Consider the following 23992-nt stretch of genomic DNA (forward strand, 5'->3'; position numbering starts at 1 on the left):
ACATGGGGATTCACCATACTATTCTATCATCCAACTTTACCAACCATATAACTTTTTCAGTTTTAGAAAGTTTTACTTATCTAATTGATTTAACTTCTGTTAATAACCAGATTGTGGTGGCTTTGAAGTTGAAAGTTAGGTTTTCAACTTTCATTTGCTTTATTTTAAAAGGAAAAAAAATGATATTTTAAAAATATTCAAATTATTTTATGAGATAGATGAATAATTTCTTTAAAATATTTTTACAAAGGCTAGGTTTTATGCCCCTACCACAATCTTCATTGATGAAATAGACTCTATCTGTAGCCGAAGAGGAACTTCTGATGAGCATGAGGCAAGTCGCAGAGTCAAGTCTGAGCTCCTAATTCAGATGGATGGTAATTGATATTTAATTATGTTTCAAAACTGGTATCTTTACGTTTTTAGCTTTGCATAAAATCATACTTTGGATGTTTTCAGAGAATGGACTAAAAGGAAGTCTGAATTTATTTTTAACTACTTATGTACCCACCCACTTGTTCATCTGTTGGTGAATTAGTACAGGACCTCCGAAGCCTTCAAGGAGTCTCTGTGACAGCAGAGGCTCTAGAGGTGTGACCTAAAGTTCTAGGGGTCCTTGAGACCCCTTGAAAGGCTTTGCAAGGCCTAAACTATTTTAATAGTAATATCAAGACTTTGTCTTTTTACTCTCATTCTCTCACAAGTGTATGGTGGAGTTTTTCAGAGACTATGAGTCCTAGGAGTAGCAGAAAAGGTAGAAACCAGAAGCAGATGTGAAAATCCAGCTGTTCTCTGTTGAGTCAGACATTAAAATGTTTTAAAAAGTCTCTTTTTACTAAACTTATTTTCACAAAATATGTCATTTATGTCAACTATTCATGGATATATTATTAAAATAATCATATTTTGTAAATTTAATTTATAAATGGTGAATATCAGTAACACCAGGTGGTAGCAGTTGGGCTCTGAGGGTTTTTCCTGAGGAGCTGTTTTGTTTGGCCTGTGTGGTTCTAAAAATAAAGTTCGTTTCTTTTGACAAGTGGCTCCTGAATTGTGCCCAGCCAGACTGTGGCATTTGGTGGCCCGTACAGGGAACGAAACCGCGACCTGATATACTCCACACATACAAAAGCTCTTTGGCACTCCCAAGAATTTTTAAGATTGTAAAAGGGTTCTGAGACTGAAAATTTTGAGAGCCACTTTTAGCCAGGAAGCAGACAACCAATGAGAAAATTTGTAATACATGCTGATATGTTCTGTGGTAGAAGTAAGCTCTGAGTGCAGTGAAAACGCAGTAGGAGTCTCACCACCCAGACTAAGGGAGTCATGAAGGGGATAGATGAGTTGGGCTTTGAAGCATTGGTTAGGGTTGTCCAGACAAAGAAAAAAAGGCATTGGGTAGCTTAGAGGTGCTGCTTCCTCTGCTAGTGCGTGGTATGCACCATGAGAAAAGATTAAAAGCTATTAAAAAATATCCAGAGTATTTGTTTCAAATAGTTACCCACTGACCATGAATACTTAATATTTATGGTGTGTTATATGTAGTGTCTTTTCCTCAGTTTGCCATTTTAACTTTTGCTTAAGTATGTGAGAAAGGAGCAGCTGTATTATGTTTTACAGGAAGGGTGTAGGGGAGAGTATTAGTTGTTCAAAATTGGGGAAAAAAAACTGAATACACATTTAATCAGCAAAATTTCATTGAGACGTGTTTGTGACTGTGGTTGATTATCAGTTGGACAGCTTGATTCTTTGGGATAGGACTGAAATAGGAATTTTAGTATTAATTTATTAAGAAAATGCATATTAAACTTGGTGGCTCTAAAACCACTAATTTATTATACCAGGCTAGAAAATCGTATCAGTAAAGTTTGTGAGGTTTTTTATTTTTTTTAAGAATATTTTTAGTTATAGATGGACACAATATCTTTACTTTAATGTATTTATTTTTATGTGGTGCTGAGGTTTGAACCCAGTGCCTCACGTGTGCTAGGCAAGCACTCTGTATAATTCACCCATTATTTCCAGAGTTTCAGTTATGTGATCTAAAATCTTTTAATGTTCTTTTCAATGCCTTATACATAATATAGGGGTTTATTTTGACATAATCAAACGTGCATGGAATATAATTCGCTTCACTTCAGTCCCCAGTACTTCTTTCCTTTCCCTCCTCCCTTCCCCCATTTCCCTTTCTCTACTCTACTTTGACCTGAAATTTTATTTATATTTCTTAAATTTTAACTCTGAAAAGGCAGACTCTTTGTACATACTTGTAGTTGATTTGGTTATAAAAGTAAACAGTATTTAAATTAGACTCAGAACTAAAATAAAATAATTTTTGAGGAAATTTGTGGTTAAAAAAAAGAATGAAGCCGGGTATAGTGGTTAATGCCTGTGATCCCAGTGACTTGGGAGACAAGGCAGGAGTGTCGCAAATTTGAATCTAGTTCAAGACCCTGTCTCGAAAGAAAAAGGTATGAGTATATAGCTAGAGAAAGAAAAAGAAATGGACTAGTATCTGATGTCTTTTCAGAAGAAATATACTTATTTTTTTAGAAAATTTAGTTTTTCTTACTGCATTAGAACCGTGAACAAGATTTTGTGAATTTTTTTACTTCCTTGTTTTGTAGTTATCTGTTGTTGTGTCTCATTTTGTCACCAATTCTGCCACAAGCGCTATGATAGAAATGTTAGTTGAATAAAATAATAAAGGGCTGTAATAAAAACAGTGACAGCCTTTCCTCTCTTAATGTGTCTAGGAGTTGGAGGAGCTTTAGAAAATGATGATCCTTCCAAAATGGTTATGGTATTGGCTGCTACCAATTTCCCATGGGACATTGATGAAGCTTTGCGAAGGAGATTAGAGAAAAGGATATATATACCTCTCCCAACAGGTATGATACCTTCCTTTTATTGTACCTTGAATTCTTCTGTCACTTCTTGTTACCCTTTTCTCTTTATCTCTTTATTCCATTGTCATTCTGCTTAAATAAGTTTGTAGCATCACAAAACCAATTTGTAGTAGATGGAAACAGGCCACACAGTACTCTATTGAAGTACCTTATTTTAGAGAAATTCTTAGAGTCAGAACAGTATTTTTGTTAATAAATTTGGTAGCAATTAAGTTTTTACTTTGAACTTGAAGAGTCTTCAAACTTTAAGTGATTAAAAATGACATTCTCTTGGGGTCTTTTTAAAAATATGCTGCTTTGAAAAACATAATTTCATCCTAATGGATGTTCAAATTTTCATAAGTGATTTTTTTCTTTCTATTTTGGGGTAAAATTTGCATGTAGTAAAATGTACATGTCTTAAGTGAATAATTCAGTAAGTTTTGATAAATGTATCTCCCACTTTAATCAATGCCCCATTGAAGATATAGGACATTTATATTACCCTTGAAAGTTTCTGTGTGCCACTACAAGTTAATTTAAACCTCCATTAGACATTGTGTTAGTTTTTCATAACTGTGACAAAGTACCTTACATAAGCAACCTAAAGGAGGAAAGATTTATTTCACATTCAGAAGTTTCAGTTCATGGTTATCTGGCTCCATGCTTTTAGGCCTGAGGTAAGGCAGAACATTATGGCAGGGAGCTTGAGGTGGTATGAAGCTCTTCAGCTCATGGTGGTTGGGAAGGAAAGCTGGAAGGGGCTGTATTTCTAATTGTTATATTGCTATATTTTTATGTGGTATTTCCCTCCAGGTGTTTTTTTTGTTTTGTTTTAAAGACAGGGTCTTACGAAGTTGCTCAGCAGGCTGGCCTCAAATTCGTGATCATCCTACCTTGGCTTCCCAGAGAGCTAGGATTATAGGAGTTAGGCACCATGCCCAGCTTTCCCGTTTTTAATTGAGTTATTTGTTGTTTTATTAATGCTTTATGTAAGGATCTTCAACAGTCTTGTGGATATTTTCTGTTTTGTAGTTTGCTTTTCACTTATCTTTATGCTGTATTTTTTTATGGTATATTTTGATGAGCAGAAAAAATTTAATTTTGATGAAGTCCTGCTGTCAAATTTTTCTTCTATGGATAGTGCTTTTCATGTCTTAAGAAATTTTTGCTTACCCTAAAGCTGCAGAGTTTCCTGGATTTCCTTTAAGAAACTATATTTAGATATGTGAACCCTCTTGATTTAATTATGTGTATATGAGCTCGAGGGATGGTTAGATGGTGGAGTTGGGTTTATTTTTTCATAGTCTATACAATTATTCTAGCACCACTTGTTGAAAGGACTTTTCTTTTTCCATTAAATTATTTCAGCACTTTTTTTTGAAAATTATTTTACTATGTATGGGTCTTTTTCTGAATATATTTAATGGATAAATAAATATAGGGCTATCTTCAAGTTAACTATTTCTTCTTGAGTAGGTTTTGGTAACTTGTGTCTTTCAAAGAACTGATAAATTTCCACTAAGTTGCCAAATTTATTTGGATTTTAACTAATATATATGTGGATGCTGGCTAAACAGTTTAGGTGAAGCTGTTGATTTGCTGTCTGCAACTCAGTGTCAGTAGGTGGAGGCACTCAGGAACAGATGATGAATATTAAGTGGTTGAAGTAATGACAAACTGTAATCTGTGGGGATGAATAGAAGCCCAGGAGGATAGATCAGAACCCATACTGGGCTCTCTTTTTTTCTAAGATTTCCAACTTTGACAGAGTTTCCTATAAAAGAAGCTGGGTAAATGTATACCTAGCTTGTTGAGTCAAAAAAGCTGAAGGAAGAAATACAGCAGCAGCTAAAAGAGCTGCCCCACTAACAAGGGGAAACCAATACCTATGTGACAATGTGTATCAACTGTGAGAGTTGATTCGTTTCTGCCTTGGACTTGCATGGACTACAGCTAACTCGGAAATATGCAGTGAGGAGAATTGTAGGGAATTGAATGCCAGCTTTTCTGGAGCTGGCATAATACAAATCCACATACTTGACTTTCCTTTTTTAATCTATAGGATCTGTGGTAATGGCTCAGTTTTCATTCTTAATATTGGTTACGTATCTCTAGTCTGTCATTCTTGCTGTCCCTCATTTTTGGATTTTTAGCTCTAATTTTTTTAGTAGTTATTTTAACAATTACAATATGCATGGTTTTGGGTTTTTTTGTTTGTTTTTGGTATTGGGGATTGAACCAGGGATGCTTTACCACTGAGCTATTATTATCCCTGGTCCTTTTATTTTTTAATTTGAGACAGTGTCTCTCTAAGTTGCTGAGGGTCTTGCTAAGTTGCTGAGACTGGCCTCAAACTTGGGAACTTTCTGCTTCATCCTCCCAAATCACTGGGATTATAGATGTGTGCCACCAAGTCTGGCTTGCATAGTTTTATATATTTATTTTATGCTTTTATCTTTTAAATTCTATACCTAAAATAAAAGTGGTTCATATACCACCATTATAGTATTACAGGATTCTGCCTGTCTCTATATTTATCTCTACTAGAGAGCTTTGTTTTCCCCCCTACCTACCTTTTTTGTTTGTTTTTGTTGCTGCCTACCATATTTTTGTGTCAACTTGAAGGACTCCCTGTAGTGTATTTCTGGAAGGCAGGCATACTAGTGATGAACTCCTTAGCTTTTGTTATCTGGGAGAGTCTGTTTCTCTTGGAAGAGCAGTTTTGCCTAGTACCATCTTTTTGGTTGGAAGTCCTCCTCTAATATTTTGAATATATGCCATGCCTTTCTACCCTGTTATGTTTCTTTTACAAAATCTGCTGATAATCATATGGGAACTATTTTATAGGTGAAAAAAACACTTTCAAGGCTTTTCCTTTGACTTTTGATGGTTGATACAATGTATTTGAATGTGAATATATTTGAATGTGAACTTCTAGTTCATTCTCCTTGAAATCCTTTTGAGCTTCTTGAATTTGGCATATATTTTTTTTCATATTTGGTAAGTGTAGGGCCATTGTTTCTTCAAATAAGCACTCTGCCCCTTTCTCACTTTCTATCCTTCTGGAATTCTCATAATATTCATATTGGTCTATCATATTGTCCCATAAGTTCCTTAGGCTTTTTTACTTTTCTTCAAATTTTTTTCTCTTGACTCAGTAATTTCCAGCCACCAGTTTTGAGTTCACTGATTCTTCTTGATCAAATCTGCTGTTGATTCCCTCTAGTGAATTTTTCAATTCAGTTATTATATTCTTCAGTTCTAGAATTTGTTTGGTTCTTTTTAAAGTTTTTCTTTGTTGAATTCTTATTTAGTTCTTGCATTGTTTTCATGATTCATTTAGTTGTTCATCCATATTTTTGTTTAACACCAGGTTTCTTTTAAGATTATTATTTTGAATTCTTTTAAAAAAAGATTTATGAATTACCTTTACCTAAGAGTTGGTTCATTGATACTGTTTTCCTTTGATTGGGCCACATTCTCTGTTTCTTCATATGCCTTTTTATTTTTTGTCCTGATTTGCGCATTTGAGAGAATAGTCATCCTCTTCTAGTATTTGTGGAATAACTTAACAGGGGAAGAGATTCACCAGTCAGCCTACCTTCGATTCTGGAGCCCTCTCAAACCTTTTTGTGGGGATGCTTCCTCTCTGGATTTTTGTAATTTCCCAATGAGAGAGGTTTACTGATTTTTCAGGTAGTTTTGTTCTCTTGCTCCCTCTGGTGTCTGTCTGTGGTATTGTAGGCTCTCTAATGTTGAGACAAGACACCTGTTTTTCATGGCCCCACTGGCCTCTAAGGTCTGCCAGTTCCATCAGTGCCCCAAACCAAGTGAGATAGAAACCAGTCTCTGGAAAGCCCCTTCAACAACCGGAATGTACATCTCACTCTGCTCTTTCTCTCCCAAGGGAGTAGTCATGAAGCTGTGCCGACTTTGGTCTGTGGTATCATAAACTGTTCTCAGGCATCCAAGGTCATGTTTATTTCTTCTCTGTACTTCAAGTCTGATGAAGCAAAAACCAAGTCTTTGGGCAGCACCCTGGAAAGCTGAAATGTTGGGTGTGTGTTCTACCCTTTTCTTTTCCTTCCAACTCTGGAAACTGCAAGTTGGGATTTTCTTCCTAATTACAGGGAGCTGTGTTGGCTCAGTGAAGAGCTGAGTCAGCTGAAATGAAGCAGCCTTTCTCACCCTTTTCCGTGATGTTCTCACTCCCTTAGTCATAGGCTTTGAGCTTACCTGAGATGCTGTGACTTCTTGGTTGGCTTTTGGACTTTTCATATAAGCCTCTGAACCATTTATTGTTGTTAAGTCTTGGTCTTCTTCTCATTGTTGGTTGGGAACAGCATCCAGAGCTTCCTGTTCCACAAACAGGAACAAACTTCATCTATTTAAAAGTCATTGAGTTTAATAGTTATGTGCTGTCATGGCACCATACCACAATGAAGTTGTGGAACATACCTTTCACCCTGAAAAGATTTTGTTGCCCTTTTGCTATCCATCCTTCCCTCTTTCCCCAATACCTTCCTCCCCAGGCAACCACTAGTTTGTATAATTTTGTGGCTCATTATTTTCATCCAGAGTAATAATATTTTGAGTTTCATCCGTATTGTTTGTTATTTTTTCTTGGTAAGTAGTGTTTTTATATTGATAGACCACATTTTTATTTTTTTTTTGGTGTGTATTTGTGTTCAAAATACCTGACAAGATTAAGGAGGAAAAGTTTCTCTTGGCTCATGGTTTTAGAGGTTTAGGCTATGGTCAGCTGGGTTCATTGCTCAGGGTCCAAGGTGAAGCAGAACATCATGGCAGAAGAATGTGGTGGAGAGAGCTAGTCCAGGCATGGCAGCCAGGAAGCAGAAAGAGAGAAGGTGGCTCAGTGAAGATGAACTCTTCTAGAGCACACTCCCAGTGACTCATCTCCTCTAGCCATACCCCACCTGCCTATAGTTATCATCTAGTTAGTTCATTCAAATCAGGGTGAACTGATTAGGTTACTGCTGTCCTAGTGCAGACATTTTCACCTCGAACATTCCTGCATTAACACAGGGGCTTTTGAGGGACACCTCATATGCAAACCATGACATTTATGAATGGATATTTTGGATTGTTTCTAATTCGGGGCTGTTGGGAATAAAGCTGCTATAAGCATTCATTGTCCAGTCTTTGGGCATTTGTTTTCATTTACCTTGAAATTATTATTCAAGAAATGATGGCATGTGATAGTGTATGTTTATAGAAAATGGGTTGGTATTTTCTTTAGATGTTATCTTCTCTGGTTGTTTTTAAGATAGTCTGTCTATCTTCATGTTTCAGCAGGTTGACTCTGATATGTGTCTGGGGTTTTCTTTTTATTATCCTGCATGTACATGTTGGACATTTTGATATTCTTGCACAGGTCACTAGAGCTGTGTTAAAATTTTTTCTAATCTTTTTTTTTATTCAAAATGAATAATTTCTGTTCATCTGTCTTTGTATTTGCTGACCCATTTTTCTGCCATTTCCAATCTGTTTTCATTCCGCCTAGGGAATATTTTATTGTAGATATTCTATTTTGCAAATTTAGTCTATTAAGTTTTAGTTCCATTACTTTGCTGGGATTCTTCATCACTGGCTCATTTATTTTGTTTCTTTTCCTTTAATTCTTTAACATATTCCCTTCAAAAAGTGGGGCTTAATTCCCCTCTCTTTGAATATGGATTGGACTTAATGATCTATTTCAAAGGAATAGAATAAGTGGCTTCTGAAGCTAGATCTAAAAAGAATAATTTCTGCATGGCTCTTCCTCTCTTGAATTATTGGGGGATCTAGCTGCCATGCCATGAGGACATTTTAAACAGCCTGTGGAGAAGCTCCCATGGGAAGTGAAGTCTTCCATCAATAGCTGGCAACATCTTGCCAGTGATGTGGGTGAGCTACCTTTAGGTGACTGTAGTCTTGACTTGTAAATTGACCACAAACTCATGAGGCACCCTTTGTAAAGATTCTATAGAGAAACAGAACCAATGGGACAGTGGTGTGTATTGGGGGTTGGGGTGATTAGTTTTAGGGAATTGGTTCCCACAATTACAGAGGCTGATAAGTCTAAAATCTGCAGAGTGGGCTGGCAGATCAGGAAAAACTGATGTTGTGGTTCAAGCCTGAAGGCCAGCTCTTGACTGAATCCCTGCTTCCTAAGGGAAAGTCAGTGTTTTATTCTGTTTTATTCAGCTGATTGGTTGAGGCTACTAACATTATGGAGGATAGATAGTCTCCCTTACTTAGAGCCCACTAATTTAAATGTTAATCTTGTCTAAAACATCTTCACCAAAATATCCAGAATAAAGTTTGGCAGAATATTTGGGTACCATGGTCCAGTCATGCTGACATAAAATAAGCCATCAACAGACCCCAAGCTAAAACCTAGCTAAGCTGTATCCAAATTCTTGATTCATAGAAACTGTAAGGACAGTAAATTGGTTATGTAGACATAGATAATCTACCTAATATTAACTGCTTTATACTTTTTTGTCAGCTAAGTAGACTTTAGATTATCTGTTTCTCTTGTCTATTTTTAAATTTTTTTTATTATGGGCTATATTTTTTAGCTTCCTTCTTTTTGCTGGTGGTGCTAGGGATTGAACTTAAGGCCCATGCATGTAAGGCAAGCACTCTGCCAAGTGAGCTTTATCCTCATCCCATTTCTTAGCTCCTTAATGTGTCCAGTAATTTTTATTGTGTGCTCTATGTTATAGGGGTCTGGGTTTTATTGTTTTCATTTAAAGGGTGTTCTGGTATTCTGGTAGATACTCAGATTACAGACAGAGCTACAAAAAGTCTTAAAATTCTCTACCGTCTGTTGGCTAATACATGAAAACGTTGCCTCTTATATTTCTCCTCATTTTGTAATTGTTTATCATAGGATGGCAAGTCTAGTACAGGTATTCATGACTGAAAACAGACGCCTCACATAAGATTTTTTTTTTTTACACCAGGATTGAACCCAGGGCCGCATACTGAGCCATATCGCCAGCCTCCCGCCCCTCTTCTCTACCTTTTTTTTTTTTGAGACAGGGTCTTATTAAGTTGCTTAGGGCCTTACTAAATTGCTGAAGCTGAGGCTGGCTTCTTTGAACTTGTGATCCTTCTGCATCAGCCTCATGAGCTGCTGGGATTTTAGGCATGCTCCTCTGTGCCTGGCTCACTTATGAATTTTGAAACTTAATTTTTATAACATATTTGTTGACAGACATCAAGGCCGTATAACATAGTTAGTAGATTTTTAGCTCCCATATTTTGTCTTATAATGTTTTTACACATCTTTTTTTTTTTTTTTTTTTTCGGTGCTGGGGATTGAACCCAGGGCCTTGTGCATGCAAGCACTCTACCAACTGAGCTATATCCCCAGCCCCTAATATCCTTATTACTTAAAAAGAAAACTTTTCTATTTCTTAAAGTAGTTCTTAATTTACTAATTTAGCTCATGAATAATATGCTTATTTAAAGCAGTAACGGAAATCATTAGATTTAGAAAACAAGATGTCCCAGGATACTGTATCTCCTAGAAGTAACTGCTTAATGTGCTTCTCTATTACATTAGTCACATGAATTTTGAAATTTGAGTGGTTTGTTCTCATTTCTGATTTTATGTTTCTTCTCTTTCTCCTCTTTTCCCTTTGTGCATCTTCCTTGTTTTCTAAACAAAATGTATGCATGGTATCTGGTGTATATGAAATGAGTTTTAATTTTAACTGCCATTATATAGTGATCATTAATAAAATACTAATAACCCAGGTATTAGTATTTTATTAGATACTTTAGATACTTCAGGTATCTCAGTATTCCATTGTGGGGGGATAAAAGTTTTATTACCTGAACTATTATTGTATCATTCAAGTTTTGTACTTTGAACTTTAGCTTGATATAGTAAAGAGAAAAAATGTAATTAGAAAAATAGTTGATGACAGTACTTTTCTGAATTTCTGAGGCAAGCTTAAGTTTGTGAGGAAAGGCATACTTTATGGTATAAATGTGGGAATTCAGTTTCCCTTGGAAGTATAAAAGAAAATAAATTTGGCTGACAAGGACTTCCCTCCCCTATGAAACAGCGATACCCATTATAGCTAATCACTTGGCTCATTGTAGGTCTGAAGCTTGACTGCCTGATGACTGTGGAACACGCTTTCTCCTAAAGGTTCCCAAGCAATTATCATCATTAGAACTCTGCCCCTTCTAAATTTTTCTTTCATATGTGTTAATCCATCAACAGGTGTTTATTTGGCTCATCGCTATCTGCAAGACATTTGTTCTGGGTACTGTGGAAATATGAATGTTGTAGAGAACCAACACTGGCCTTCGAAGGCAGGCACGGACTGAGCCTCGCTGCCATGAAGGCAATAGCACGTGGGATGTGGGAGCTCTGCATAGTATTTTTAGAGTGGAGAATGACACTGAGGTGGTAAGGAAAGTATCAGTGTATCAGTTTCTCTTGCTCTTTAATAAACCAATCCAACACTTAGTGATTCAAGACAATACTGTGTTGTGCTCATGTAGAGTGGGGCACAGCAGGGCTGGCTGAGTCCCATGCTGCCTTGCGTCATAGCTGAGACTTGGGATCCCTTGGCTGTGGTTTCATTCACCTGTTCTGGGGCTTCATGGGACTGTCTTTCTGGAGCACTTAACCCCCATGTTGCCTAGGCCCTTCCCTGTGATCAGCAGGTAGTCGGATTCCATCCCTGATGGTTCAGGACTCCAAAGGGGGATGTTCTTTGAGATAAGTTGGAAGCTACATTGCATTTATGACCTAGCCCTAGAGGCTATGCAGTATCACTTCTGAAATATTGTGGGAAGAAGCCCAGCAGGATTCAAGGGGAGGGAACCAGGTAACCTTTGGGTGGGGACTAAGTGGTAAGGCTACGAAGTAGAAGTGAAGCCAGCCTGATATCCTTTGCAGCCATCTTGGTAAATACATTCTGTCTTCCTTGACAGAAGGCAGAATGAGGGGCGTGGGTGGAACTCTAATTTCCTTACCATAAGTCTCTTGTCACTTTCTACCGTACGTTTTATGCATATTCATTTAATTACATTTTGCTTTTAGATTAACCCCCTAAACTACTAAGGTATTATAGTATTTAGATTCTGAGTAATTCTAGCTTCCTGTCATATCAGGGCAAGAGTAATTTTATGTATTTACTTATTTTTACTGCAGGTTCACCCCTATGTGTCCTGTGTTTCTTCAGGTATCTCAGTATTCCATTGTTCATTTTCCACTTACCTTTTTTTCCATTCTGGAGCATACATCTTTCTTCTTCTGTGTCGTCGTTTATGGTGCTCCTATTTACTGGGCTGTTCTCTCTTCCCTTCTACTTGGTGCTAATTTTCAAAACCAACATTAAGACATACCTACCCCAGCAGCCCTTATCACCTTGGATTGTCTTCCTTGTGAACTTCCCTTCTCTTCCTCGTGTGTTTCATTAGTGTTGGTTTCCACAGAAGGGGATTCTGGGTTTTTGCAGTCTCCTTGTAGTCCTGGTTGTTGATTGACTGGTGGTGGCAGCAGGGGTAGGGGAGTGAGCATTTATTGAGTGCTGACTGTGGTCCAGGCTTTACAAAAAAATGTATTAACTCATCTAACCCTCATGAAAGTTTGATGAGGCAGATTCTATTCTGATCTTTATTGTACAGATAAGGAAACTGAGGTACTCAGGTTAAGTTTCCTACCTGAGGCAACAGAACAGGCGTGTGAGCCAGTCTGGCCCTAGAACACACTCTCTCCCCTTCACCGAACTGCCTGTTGTGCTCAAGAGGAACTGTGGATATAAGGAATTGTGTGTGGTGCTTCTAATCTTGTTTGTTAGAATTTAGAATGTGCATTGACCTTGTTACATAGCATTGGCAATTCTTTTTTTTTTTCCAAGTGAAAAAAGAGAAAACTTTTTTTTTTATTAGTTGTTCAAGACAATACAGTGATCTTGACATATCATACATTTGATTCAAATAGGGTATGAATTCTCATTTTTCCACGTGTACAGATTGCAGGATCACATTGGTTATACATCCATGTGTACACATACAGCAATCCTAGAGTCAGTTGTATTCTGCCGCAATGGCAGTTCTTTACACTATTATTAACACATTAATCCCTTGTTAAATCATATTATAAGGTTATTAAATATCACTCAGGTTTACAGAGCTGATAAATCTTAGAATCTTCTAACAAATCACTGATACAGCTGCTATTAAAAGTTAATTACCCCAAAGTCACAATTCTAGAGTAAAAGAGGATGCTTCCTACCATGCTTCAGAATTACCAGGTCGTCTCTCAGGTGTGGGTTTATGTTCCAAAGTTCTTTTGAAATCAGCTTTCTGGAACTTTATTTACGTGTAAGAATACATTATATTAAACTTGGTGATTAGATTCTTAGGATCAAACAGAGTAATTTCCAAATGCAATGGTATTTGAATATTGGAACCAAGAAATTAAATAATATTCGTTCACCACTGTTCACTTGCTACATGTGGAACACTAAATAGTGACACTTTTTTGTTAAAATTAGGAGTTCTTATGTGGGCATCAGGAACACAGCACCTTTGTAGCAGTTGGTATATACTTTTGGAGCCTGAGAAGTTCAAGATCAAGGTGTCAGTAGAGCTGGTTCCATTCTGAGGCCTCCTTCCTTACCTGTCAGATTGCCACCTTCCTCAGATGTTTTCCTGTCGTCTTCTATCAAGTGTGTCTGTGTCCTAATCTCTTCTCATGAAGACACCAGTCATGGGCTCATATAACCTTCATAGCCCTTTAATGGCCCCTTCGTCAAATACAGTGATGTTCTGAAGAACTAAGGTTAGAACTTCAACTTACGAATTTGAGGGAGACAGAATTCAGCCCTTAATATCCATCTTATGATTATAGCACAATTTCTTCATTATGTTATTTGCTTAATGCTGTGTGATTGTTTTCCATTATAGATTATTATAAATGATCTAATATGAACTTTCTTTTACATGTATAGAAATGCCTGAGTTTCTTCAGGCCAGGATGGAGGGTTATGGCTTAGTAGTAAATTGCTAGATCATATTGCCAGCTGCAGCTTTAGTGGATAAATCCAATATGTTTTCCAATGTGGTGGTTCCACTTTACACTCTTACCAGGAGTGTAGGAGAGTTCCTGTTGTTTCATATTTTTCCAACACCTGATAAATTGCCATGCTTTTAAATTTTACCAGTCAGTTGGAGTGCAGTGTTATCTCATTGTGTTTTAAGTTGCATTGCCTTAATTATTTAACAATTTGGCCATCTCTCTCTTTATATAATATGTCTGCTTGGATTTTGTGTCATATCTATTCAGATCTTCTACCTATATTTCTATTGGGTAGTGTGCCTCTTTCTTATTGATTTGTAGAAGTTTTTTAAAACACTCTGGATATAAGTCCCTTGTTACTTATGTATGTCATAAATACACTCTAGGCTGGCTGTCTTCACTATATTTAATACTGTCTTTTGAGGAATAGAAGTAATTTAAATGTGGCCAGTTTATTGGTCTTTTCCTTTCTATTCTGTTTTTGAATGTGTATCTTGAAAACATTAAGAATATTAAGATATTTTTCCAGAATTATCTTCTAAGATTCTGATCATTTCCTAAAAGTAATATGTCAGCACTAATTTTTGTGTACAGTATGAGGTATAATACAATCTTCATTTTTTCCTGTAGATAGTTGTTGTAGCATTGTTAATTGAAAAGCCACTCCTAACCACTGTTGCCTGAACAACCTCTGTCCACAGTATGAGCTCTGATCTGCTTCTAGTCTTCCAATTCTATATCATTAATTATTTTGTCTGTCTCTGAAGAATGTTATACTGGGCTGAGGTTGTGGCTTAGTGGTAGAGTGCTCACCTAGCATGCATGAGGTACTGGGTTTGATCCTCAGCACCACATAAAAATAAAATAAAGATACTGTGTCCATCTAAAACTAAAATCTTTTTTAATAAAGAATGTTACACTGATTTGAATCCTGTTGCTTTGCAGTACATCTTATAAATTGATAGAGCAACTCTTCCTATCTTGCTATTTCTCTTCCAGAGTGTTCTGATAGTTAGTTGTTGGTTCTTTCCAATTCCATAAACATTTTAGTATCTGCCTGTTTGGTTCCACAAACAGACCTTTTAGGATCTTTATTGGAATGCTTTGATTCCGTAAGATCAGTTGAAGAATTGTCAATGTCATGAAAGACAAAATAAACAAAAAATAAACATGGGGGAACTATTTACATGAAAGAGGACTAATGAGACATGGTAACTGAATACAATATATGATGGTTTGTGAATATTACAAAATCCTGGGGCAAATGGTAATATTTTACTTTGAATTGTGTTTTGGATGTTAGTAATATACCAGTGTTAAATTTCCTAATGAGGGTGATAATTATATGTATACCTTTGTTCTTTGGAGATACATGCTAAAGAATTTAAGGTGAAGTATAATCATACTATAGTCAGTTCTTAGTTCAAAAGGGTTGGGGAGAGGTGGACAGTTAATGTTAACAATGGCAAATCCTGATGAAAGGTAGTAGTTTAGAATCTTTTCAAAATAAAAGTTCAAGAAAATTAAATTTTATTTATTATCTTAGGAAATAACATAGAGCTAGATAAGTTCATTATGAATAATACTGTATTAAGCAAATGTGCCACTAAAAGCCATAGTGATATAGCAAACATGATTGGTTATTTAAAAAGTCATCTAGGGGTTGGGGAGTTATCATCTGCTCTGCAAGCACAAGTTCCTGTTTTCGACCTTCGGCACTGAAAAAAAATTTTTTTTTGCATTGACTCAATACACATTTAAGTTGCACAGGAATATCAAATGTCTCTGGGCTGTCTCATTATGTAAAAAAATGTAATAGTGAGCTTATGAAAATTGCTTATTTCTAGTGTTTTTTTTTTAATAAAACTACTGATGAAAGTTCTGGAATTTTTTTCCTGTATCATACTAAAAGGTGAACAGAATAATATATAGGATTTATACTGCATACAGTCTAGTTTTGTAAGTGTAGGCCAAATATATTTTATTAGAAGCATTGCTAGTGCTGAAATACATTGATATTTATGTTGTCATAGGAGATCTCAGATCCTTTGTTCTCATAGCAGGTATCCTCACAGTCGATAAGGAAAATGTAGTTATGTTTCAGTTTTTAGTTATTGCCAAATGTGCACAGGTGACTGATTGCCTGAGTTATATAGTGAATTGGTGATACTGGTGGGCTCACAGTTCTTGATTCTGCTCTGCTTTTGTTTTTTCTTTTTCTAAATTAATATTTAATTTGTTGGGAAAATGATTTGTATCTCTAACAACTAAAAATGTTTTTCCAGCCAAAGGAAGAGCTGAGCTTCTGAAGATCAATCTTCGTGAAGTTGAGTTAGATCCTGATATTCAACTGGAAGATATAGCAGAGAAGATTGAGGGCTATTCTGGTGCTGATATAACTAACGTTTGCAGGTATTTTTTTTTTTTTTTAATGATCTGTGATCCTAGACATTGTTACAGATTTTTCAGGAGAACTTGTCTTAAAGTCAATGTAGTTAGCCATTAACTTAAAAGCAATTACCCATTTCTTTGAAGATTTTTCTTATTTGTGGGAAAAAAATTCTGTATAGCTTTATTGGTTACTGTTAGGTTAATGATTACATAACAGTGTGGTCACTTATGGTTTTGGTCCTTTGATTTTTTTTTTTTTTTAAATTGTATATTCAACTTGATAATAATGACTTCAACGACCCACAGTCAGTTTAGCTCTATGTTGGAGCCTAGCCCAATTAGTATAATGTAATATCATTTAGTTATGGTTGATATTATTAGTCCACATGTGATGAACAAAAAATTTGATCAGTTTAAGCTATAGAACAAATATTAACCCATTTTTAAAATTTTTCTTTCAGTTTAGCAGCAAAATAATTTTTAGACAATTCACATCACTCATTTTTTTATTTCAGCTCTTATTTAACTGTACTTACACTGACTTCAAAGTAGCTTAAGTCTGAACATCTGGTTTTTTTCTGCTAGTGTTTTTCCTGTGTGCATCTAAGTTTAGTGACATATAGTAAGCTCACAATAGTTTTTTATTGTCAGTGTAGTAATGTTTGAAGTTTTGATTGGCTTGGCCTTCCTCTTAGGTGACTGTCAATTATCTGTTTCTCCAAACTTTGTATTTCTTTGTAATTGGTCAAATAGAACTGCAAATAGGATTAGGGGATGCCAGAGTTGATACTGTTTGTTGCCTACAAATACTCCCTTGTAGAAAATTGTATCCACTCAATGTATATATTCATATTGTTATATATTCATATTCCAGAAAGAGGGGTTTCTCATTTTACCCCTTCTAACTAGGCTATAGACAAACTAGTATATATATGGCTTAAATAAATATTGTCCACATGTTCATTTCCAAGTGTGCAATTCAGTATTTCAAAATTTGGCTCCAGTTTCCTAAACTTCTTGGCTATTTTTGAAGTGCAGAATTCAATATTATCTGAGCTCAGCCTAGACTTCTGTGGTTCATTAACTATACATTTTATGCTTTAAGACTTTTGTATACTCTTTTAATCTCTTTTGAAACCTCAGGATGTCTCTGAAGCAGAAAGTTCTAAGTAGCATCATAAAAACATATAAAATAATCTTTTAAATGTTTTCCCACAATTTTGTAACAATTTGAAGTGTCCAAAACACAAAAATTACTGCTGACTGATTTTGGTATGTTTTTAGGGATGCTTCTTTAATGGCCATGAGGCGGCGTATCAATGGCTTAAGTCCAGAGGAGATCCGTGCACTTTCTAAGGAGGAACTTCAGATGCCTGTTACCAAAGGAGACTTTGAGTTGGCTCTTAAGAAAATTGCTAAGTCTGTCTCTGCTGCAGATTTGGAGAAGTATGAGAAATGGATGGTTGAATTTGGATCTGCTTGAGTTTTTGTCAGCTCTTTCATTTTCAGTGTATTTATTTATAAAATGTGAAGAAATTCCTGCAGTTTTTCAAGACAGGTTTGGAATTTTTCATTTGAGAAGTTCTCACTTAGAGGCAAAAAAGAAAACTAAAACCACAAAGTACTAAATGTGGTTTTGAACTAAGAAAAACTTGAATAGAGAATCTGATTGTCTCCCTTGCCTGGCCTTGTGCTGGTATTCCACGTACTCATGCATTGATATTCCGCACCCAAACCAGTATATCAGGGAGGCCAAAGAAAGTAGCAGTGTACTGTTTTAGAAACTTGTTTACAAAAGATTTAGAAGGATGTTCTAAATTTGTCTCTCTTTTTGTTTTTCAATTTATTGCTCTATGACTATGAGGGAGCTATATATATTGGCTTTTAACAACAAAACTGGGTTTGCAAATTCATTGTTATAAGAAAAATGATAGTAAGTTTTGGAGGAAATAAGGAATTTGCTAGTTTCAATCTTTAGATTTCAGTTCCTACTTAACTATTAAGAGTATAACAGTTATAATTTTCACTCCTTCCTTCCCCATTGTTTCCTTTATTAGCTGTTTGATTATTTTTTTTTGAGCACTATCGAGAAATAACCTGTGCTCTGGGTTTTAATCGTTTTGCCAGGTGGTTTCTCTGGTCCATAGCATTTTTTTTGCTAATATATCTTGTATTTCATATTGGAAAAGTGGGAAGGATGTTATGATTACTTTAGGAGTGCTTCTTCATTCTAGACTTCTGAGTTTGTTTTTGCTTTTCTTTCAACATGTTGAACCAGTTACAGCTAATATTTTTCTCAGCTCCAACACAATTTGATTTTTTGTTGAATTCAATTTTAGTACTTAAGAAAATACTTTGATATTTTAAACAAACCCAGTTTGCATGGCTAATGCAAAACAAAATGTTTGTAGTTTTCCACACAGCTTGTTTAACAACACCATCATATGTAATGAATGATGTTTATTTGAAAAGTTTGAAATTCTTCCTTGTCTAGATGAAGAACTGGTACACAAAGTAAGATCAGGTTAGAAATCTGTCTGCTCATTCAGTCCAGCAGGAATTAGATGGTAGATCAGAGCCAGGAAAGGCAATTGACACATATCTAATCACAAGTAGAGTATTCTGAGGGGTTAGGTCTTATAGTTAATTGCATTTATTCTATTTGAATCATTAGACAATCTGTTTTAGTGATCAGGCTTTTTAAAATTGGTATTTGATGACATACTAAATTCTTGATTTTGAATAGCACCTACTGATTTAAACATATATTATATGGCTTGTAGACACAGGGGAAACTCTTAGTGTTTTGCTTAAAAGAGTTAACTCTTTCCCATTAAGAACTCTAAATGCCTCATGTTCTTTTCAGATAACTTAAATCTCCTTTTAAACTTCAGTATTTATCTTATGCAATAAATTTCCCTTTTTCCTCAGAGACACAGTTAAGACTCTAAATCATAAGGCATCATGATTTTATTATAATTGGATTAATTCATCTTGAAAAACTGAAATGAAGTTTCCTTTTATTTATTAACTTTTCTTTTATTTATTTATTTATTTATTTTTGAGATGGGTTTTCCCTGTGTTGCCCAGAGTGGTCTCAAATCTCTGGGGTCAACTGAGCCTCCCACCTCAGCCTCCCAAGAATGTGGGACTAGAGGTATGCCCTGCTGCACCCGGCTCCAGTTGTAAACTTTCAAAATAAAGAAATAATCCCACAAAATTATCTTGTGGACTATTGCCATTCAGTAGTGTATTTTTTCCCCTAAATTTTTAGGGACAATTGTTAAAACATAGTTAAGTAATTAAAAAAACTTCTCTGTCACATTTTAATTGATTTGTAGACCTTTTCTAGGTTTTGTGTTACTTACCTCAGTGTGTATTTAATTGTTTTAATTCTTTAAGGATAATGACATAGCAATTGTGTTTCTTTTATTACCAGTTAAGCAGTATTTGGGACTCAAAACTTCCCAGAAGCTAATCTTGACTTAATTGAGTCATCTGTGCTTGTTTCCCTTGTTTCTCATTTTGCTCTGTCAGTGGATGGTGAAGGCTTTGTATATCGTAAGCCCCTTAAAAGATCACAAAGAGTCCCGCACGTGTTCTGTCCATTTTTTATTGGAGACAGTGTGTTTCCTTCCCTGGAATGAGAAAGAATTGCTTTGGTTTGCTTTTCTATGTTGTAAAAGCAGATGCATTATCAGAAGTATAAATTTTAGTTCCTTTAATTCCTCTGGAAACGTGAGTGTTCAGGGTTCTGTGGCACAATGATGTTAGGACTGCACTGGGTGTAATTCTGCTTTGCAGATATATAATCAGATGGTCCCTTCATGGGCAGACGTGGGTTGCTTGCTTGCTTGCTGTATACAGGGCAATGGGTGGGAGCTCTGACTTGCAAAGCGGGAACAGACAGTGAAGTTCTGACTTGTTGCTTTCTCTAGTTACTCTGTGTAGCTTCTGCTTTCTGCTGAAATAAGAGTTTACCTCATGGGTGGAAAGACACACAAATCTATATTTGAGAAAATAATATAAAAAAGTCCCCCTCACTCTTTTTTTTGCTCTTTAATCAGTTTTACAATTAGAACTGATATCCATTTGTTTCAACAATATAAACCTATTAAAGATCTGATGATTGTAATCTCAGTTTTATCATTTTCTATACTATAATTACATGTGTAATTATGGTAAATGGGTACACGTTACATGTTTACTGTAATCATTTTGCTCCCATAATTCCTTTGATTTTAAAGGGAATTAATGTTGATCAAATATACCAAACAAATTGCTCTTCAGTGGCAGTTGTATCCTCTTAGTCACTCAAGTAGATAGCAGACAGTAGTATCACAGCCTCTCCAGACACAATCTAGGCTCTGACTGCTATCTCCCAAAATACCAAGACACTGTGGAATGGAATCACCCTGCAGGCCGGCTGTATAGAGCTAGGGCTTCATTTGAGCTCCTGAGATTGTGGTTTTTGTGATATGATTTTTGACTTGCAAATATTTCAAAAAATTGGCTGAAGTCTCGATTCAGAAAGTAGGCAAGCACTGATGAATCTAATATGAACAGCCATACAGCTATATCAAGGAAAAATGTGTATATACAGGCCAAATTGACAATATATTTATCATTCTTTCACTTTGCTCTGTGCAGCCCAACTATTGGACAAGAAATGATAGATACTCTTTAGAGAGCATGAGTTCATTTGGCTTCCTTTCTTGGAAGTAAGTTTCTGTGTATACTGAGGAGTCTGAGATGAGAATCACAAAACATTAAAACAGTAACTGTGTCATTGACACAGCTTGAGGTAACAACAACTAGGCAGGTATTTCATGTATGGGTGTCTTTGACTCTTTCAGTATTGTCTAATAAGTTCTTGAGTCTATTTTTGCATCATAGTTAATTTCTACTTTTCCTTTTATCTTATTAATAATAAATCACCTTAGAGAATATCCTATATGTTAGGAATCAGTTAAGGGTATATGCTGGCTTTTTCCAAGAAAAGGTCACTTAACTTGTATGAGGAAAAAAATCATACTATTCTAACTTTTTTTGTGTCTTCATTTTGTTCTTTAACTGTTCTGTGTATTTTTTATGTACCACTTAATTTGTGATGCACATAATATTTATGTGAATCTAAGCATCTGTCACACAGAAAAAAGCAGGAACTATGGTTGGGAGAACATGTTAAAGGGATAAAAATGTTTTGCTCTCATTTCCACTAATAGTATTTGCATAAAGAGCTAAAAACTCTGTAGTAATTATTGTTAAGTTTACTTATTTATGCTTTTAAATTAGGTTTTTCATACTTATTTATTTAATAATTTTGGACATTTACTTTTAATGTTTCTGAATGTGGAAACTGTGAGTATTTAAAAAATCAAATCTGTGTAATAATAGATATGTTTATACACATTCATGTGATTGACAATAATTTGAATTTTTATTAGGTTTTGAGATCTGAACTCTAGCTTTGATATTTCTAAATTTTAGATGGCTTCTTAATAAAACAGGGAAAATGTTAAAGTAATATAGAATTCTTTTTGTTTACTTTTCTCATTTATTGAGAAAATAAAAATAAAACCTGGATATATTGTTTTATCACAAGTAGTGTGTAGCTTTTATATACTTGGCACAACAAATAGGGAATTAGTATAGCAAAGTCTCCCTCTTATCAAAGGGCTTTCATTTGATATGTTCAAAACTATAAAATGCACTTTTACTTCACATTCTCTGAAATGAGTAAATATTGCCCTGGAGAAACCTGAGTCTTTGCATGTGTCATTCCCAGAGTCTACCTCAGGTCACCATACTTGTTAGTTTTAGATATGAATCCAGTTCAGTTCTTCATCTATGCAGATTTGTTTCTTTAAGTACTCTCTTCCCTTGTTCTCTTGCCCTCTTCTTATTAACTTTTTCATTTAAACACAAAATTTTCTTAAAAGCTGTCTTGTCTGTCTTCCTCTTGCAAAGCCATGTGTTCCCAAGTAGGCCTCTGTGGATTGTGTGTTCTTCCCCCTGTTGTCATGGCCACTTCATTATTTGGATGTATGTCATTCTTAGGAGAAGGTTCAAACACAGTGTATATACGTCCTAGTTTCTCATAGCTTTGTAAACAGGAACATTAAAAATTTTGGAACTAACGTTCATGTGTCTAGTCTCTAAGAACCTAAACACTCTTTTTGAAAAACACACAAAAGTGGACAAATGTACATTCGTCAGGAGAAGCTGCAGTGGACTCTGTGGGCGCTTTCCGGAGGCTCGCTGTGTGTTACAGTGGTTTGTAAGTGTCTTGTCAAGATTTTTGTTCCAGTGTTTGTCTCCCAGTATTTGAACCTAGTTTAAAGAAAAAGAGTTTTCTAATTTCCATTTATTAAACATGTTTTTCTTCTCATTTTGTGCTGCTACTTTGCTAGTCTTGAGCTTAGTTGGGCTTGTGTGTAGGTTGTAATCCAGTAATAAATTTCTAGAGTGTTGGTTGTTTGTGTTTTGTTTTTTATGTTCAGTCACTGGGATGCTTCTTGCCACCAGTGGGAACAACAAACCCCTCACTAGTAAGATAGGACTTTTCCCAGATTTTTATTCTTCATAAAATAACATATTGTTAACTTGACATTTTGTACATGCAGTGCATTATACTAATAATTTCAAGGTTGGTACAGGTAAGAATTGTAGTTTTTCAGTTGATTCTGTTTTAATAAATACACTTGTCTTATTTGTGTAGCACCATTGCAAAAAGCATGTTCCATATGGTGTATTTGCCAGATGACTGAATCTTATTTTATGACTTCTGTCACTGTTGTTATTGTTAAAGTCCATAGTTTACTGTAGAGTTCCCTGTATCATACAGTGTTATGGATTTTGACAAAAAACAAAATGTCATTTATCCACCATTGCAGTATCATACAGGCTAGTTTTTTTCCTTCTCTTCATTTTTCTTCCCTTCCCAAACCCTGGCAACCACTGATCTTTTTATTTCTCTGTAGTTTTCCCTTTTCCAGAGTGTCATGTAGCTGGAATCATACAGTATGCAGTCTTTTCAGACTACTTGCTGTGAGTTACGCATAAAGCAAATATGCATTTAAGATTCCTCTATATCTCTTTATAGCTTGATAGCTCATTTCTTTTTAACACTGAATAATATTCCATTGTATAGATGTGCCACAGTTTGTTTATCCATTCACCTACGTTTATAGTTCCAGCAACTCTGAATAAAGTTGGTTTAAACATTCTTGTGCAGATTTTTTGTGTGCGCATAAGTTTTCAACTCATTTGAGTAAATACCTCCAAGTGTGATTCCTGGAACATATGGTAAGAGTATTTTTACTTTTATAAAAACTACCTAACTATCTTCCAAAGTGGCTGTACCATTTTGCATTCTCAGCAACAATGAATGAGAGTTCCTGTTACTCCACATCCTCACCAGCATTTGATGTCATTGATGTTTTGGATTTTGCCATTTTAATAGGTATGCAATAGTATCTCATTGTTGTTTAGATTTGCACTTGCCTAATGATAGATGATGTTGATTATCTCTTAAGGCTTATCAGTATTTTAATTAGTTGTGATTGATACCTTGCTAAAATAGATACAACCTGAGTCATAAACTAAAGCATGTGTTTTTACCTATTCCTTTGTTATCAGAGCATCAATACCA

The 23992-nt window shown here is 35.4% G+C and overlaps 1 protein-coding gene across 5 annotated transcripts in view; it reads left to right on the forward strand.

The window, feature by feature from the left end:
- Katnal1 (katanin catalytic subunit A1 like 1) overlaps positions 1-23566 on the forward strand; it is a 77462-nt gene extending 53896 nt beyond the window's left edge. For all 5 annotated transcript variants that reach the window (XM_078016158.1, XM_078016160.1, XM_005317068.5 and 2 more), the window contains 4 exons: positions 251-377; positions 2757-2891; positions 16233-16359; positions 17623-23566. In XM_078016158.1, the coding sequence (XP_077872284.1) occupies positions 251-377; positions 2757-2891; positions 16233-16359; positions 17623-17821 (588 nt within the window). In that variant the 3' untranslated portion in view covers positions 17822-23566. The remainder of the gene's footprint in view (positions 1-250; positions 378-2756; positions 2892-16232; positions 16360-17622) is intronic.
- Positions 23567-23992: the final 426 nt, after the last annotated feature.

Source organism: Ictidomys tridecemlineatus, chromosome 6 (genome assembly GCF_052094955.1).
Source record: "Ictidomys tridecemlineatus isolate mIctTri1 chromosome 6, mIctTri1.hap1, whole genome shotgun sequence".
Taxonomy (NCBI): Eukaryota; Metazoa; Chordata; class Mammalia; order Rodentia; family Sciuridae; genus Ictidomys; species Ictidomys tridecemlineatus.